We start from the raw sequence: 3243 nt of genomic DNA on the forward strand, positions 1-3243 counted from the left end.
CTTAAATAGACATAAAAGCGAATAAAATGGCTAATTCATGACGTCATAACTCATTTGCATAAATGACGTCACAAATGTTGAAAAAATTGGTGACAAAGTTTTTTAGATTCAGTATGCTCCAAACTATAGATTTCAGCAAAGAAACCAAAATGATCATGAAATTCTCACGGGAGTCATTTTTTCGACATATGGCCCCGGACTAGTACAGCATATTAGAAATCAAGTTTTGTTTTGTTTCGGACCTTGCTTCGGTCTTCTGTAGTGTTTCAATTCCATCACAATTCGAAAAAAAAAAATAATAAAATAAAAATTTGAAATTTGTAAACGCGACCACGTTCCCTTAGAATAAAAAGCTTGTGTTGGCCAAATCGAGTTGAAAAGGCGCCAAAACAAACTATTTCTTTTAAAACAAAACAAACCCGTATCAAACAAACAAACAAACAAACAAAGAACACTCAATCATGCTCAGAAACTTGAGCGAAGTATTTTTTCAACAAAAGTATGATTTCAATAGTAGTTCGGTGACTAATTTTTAGAGCTCTTTGTGTTTCCTTACTCCTGCTCAGCGAAATGCACATATTCCAAAAATGTTTAAGGTAAATATCTTCATAAAATTGATATTTTTTTCACCTTTATTGCTTAGCCAAGGGAGTAAAATCTTTGGGTCTTTTTCATTGATGACCTGACAAATCTGCTTTACATTTGTTTTTGAAGACAATTTTTGCATTGAAAAGAATTAAACTTTATCGAACGCATGATAAACCGTTCAAAAACTATTGGAGGAATATGTTTTCTTTGGGTGAAAAGATGAATCTTCACCCGACGAACGAATGAAATTCTGAGAAAAGACTCAGTTAAATGCACTTCAGAAATGTTGGTCTCACTTTTACGGCAGCGCTCATACATGGCCAGAGTTCGATATCCAGTCTAAGTAAGCGCAAAACAGGATCTCTCTTGGCAAGCGATTTTTCTATTTACTGAGTATCTTAGTCGTGCGTTCGATTGACCCAGGCTATTCAGGAATAAGGTTTTTTGTAGTGATAATTTAAAACGGTATGTCTGGCGTTTTAAAGCCACAAGGATAACAAAAATATGTTTAAAGTAACATTTTACCAGGTGTTTGACCATTTTAATGCGAAATCCGTAAAAACGAAGGATTTCTAACTTCCATTCTGTGTATTCCTATTCCGGAATACGGTCAATCGAATGCACCTTAGGTTGTTTTTTTTTTTACTTGTATACCTTTTGCATGCAAAATTTGTTCTTATTATTTGTTGTCGTTATCGTTAATAGAAACAAAATCGATAAGACTTGTTATGTAAGTCGGTAATCACTGTAAGATAAAAACACTTACGGACGAGTGATTGCCAAAGTTTTCGTTAAACCATAACACGCTAAATTCTGGTGATCTGATTACACAAAAAAAGTAGAATAGTGAAGGCAATCTTTCCGTTTTGTTCTAAGTGGTTGTTTCGTAGAATACCTCAACATCAGTGGGAGTGAAATAGCTGCTTCCTCCTCCTGCATAAAATCTACAAGAAGAACCAAATGAAGAATACCCTGGGGGAAGGGGGTAAGAGTTGCCACATTTTGCGTGCGAATTTCGGTTGCTGGCAGCGTTGTCGTATATGTGGATGTCGTATCCGCTACCAAAGGTTGGTCCGAAAAGGGAACATCTGAATATAGCTAAACTCTGCTTTCCCGATTTGACATGCAGCTTAACAGGAGCGTAGCCATTGATGTTATACAGTGAGTAGATAAACGATTTATTGGATGAAGCATAAGAACCTATAAAAGACAAATACAATATAATTATTTGTATTCATATGTATTTATTGACTGAGTGGGAGGGCCGGACGGGAAAATATTTGGCCCGAGGTCCGTGCGCCATGACTGAGGGCCAAATAATTTCCTGTCCGGCCCGACCTAAACTCAGTCAATAAGCATTTTAGCATATGGGCTCTTTACACTATTTAAGAGCACTCAGAAGATAAAGTTAGGACAAAATAAAAAATAAAAAATATGCACAGAAAATTTATCTAATAAGTTGTCTGCATTTGCTTTTCTGGCTTTAAATTACTTGGATGTTTAAATGCGACGAAAACCTTTAAAATTGCATAGCACGGATCAAGACGGGTTTCCTAGTAGGGCCGTAGGGCTTTTTCAGGCCCTGCTCGCGCTAATACCGCCGGACATCATACAGTAATTTTTCCAATAGTTTTTCAATGAAAGCGCGCACGGGGCCGTACGGGCCATATGATAAAATATATTATTTAATCCTTCTTTATTATTATTATTATTATTATTATTATTATTATTATTATTATTATTATTATTATTATTATTATTACTATTATTATTGTCATTATCATTATCATTATCGTTATCGTTATTAATATTATTATTATTATGGCAGTTCAAAACTCCTGAATGCCAGGTCCTAAACGTAGCCAGTATTAACTCAAAATTTACAAATTACATTTGATAGGAATAAAATTACGTAAAATAAATAAAATAAACATCTATCCGAACTATCTGCTACGTGCTAATTGTGTATTGTCTCATTAGCGTCCCATGGGTGTCCAAGTGGCTAGCACATCACTTTGAATGTTTTAGCGATGTGAAGGGTGTTTCTCAGGACGGCTTTCTGCATTCTCTTAGTGCCTCTCGGTACCTATGTGAGCCTACTAATGCCTTGACTTCTTCCTTCAGACTTTTTTAGTTGCCACCAAGAGCGTCAATGACGATGTTGAACTGTCGAATCTTGAACCCTGGGTGCTGTCTCTTGAGCTCTAGTCGCAAGGGCGCGTACTTGAAAGTCCTTTCCTCTTCTTTCTGCTTTCTGTTGTCCATTCAGGGACAGCTCATCTCTGTCAGCATCATCTCCTTGTTTTCCTTGTCTAAAAGCCTTGCGTCAACTCTGTTGGCTCTTACTTGCAATTGCTCCGCGAAAACAGGCACATCCCAGTACGCTGTCACCTTGTCGTGTTGGTACACAGGTTTGGGCTGGACTGGTAAATACCAGGGTGGGGTAGAGTCTATCGGCTGATAGCCCCTAAGCATTTCAAAGAATACAATTTTGAGTGCTGCGTTGTACCTAGCCAGGTACAGTGCGTTACAACCTGACACCCCGTGTGCGCCACCTTCTTGTGCCTTTCTACATAGCCTGCATTTTTCATCACCGTCCGTGTGCGTCTTGGTCTTCCTCGAGGCGTACAGCTTTGTTGGCAGGAGTTGCTGATA

At 37.7% G+C, this 3243-nt stretch overlaps 1 protein-coding gene across 1 annotated transcript in view; it reads right to left on the reverse strand.

Moving 5' to 3' along the window:
- Positions 1-333: 333 nt before the first annotated feature.
- The window catches only part of LOC138013738 (uncharacterized), a 38224-nt gene continuing 35314 nt past the window's right edge, over positions 334-3243 (reverse strand). Inside the window, exon 8 of the mRNA XM_068860813.1 lies at positions 334-1788. Within this exon, the coding sequence (XP_068716914.1) occupies positions 1460-1788 (329 nt within the window). The 3' untranslated portion in view covers positions 334-1459. The remainder of the gene's footprint in view (positions 1789-3243) is intronic.

This window comes from Montipora capricornis, chromosome 8 (assembly GCF_036669925.1).
Source record: "Montipora capricornis isolate CH-2021 chromosome 8, ASM3666992v2, whole genome shotgun sequence".
Taxonomy (NCBI): Eukaryota; Metazoa; Cnidaria; class Anthozoa; order Scleractinia; family Acroporidae; genus Montipora; species Montipora capricornis.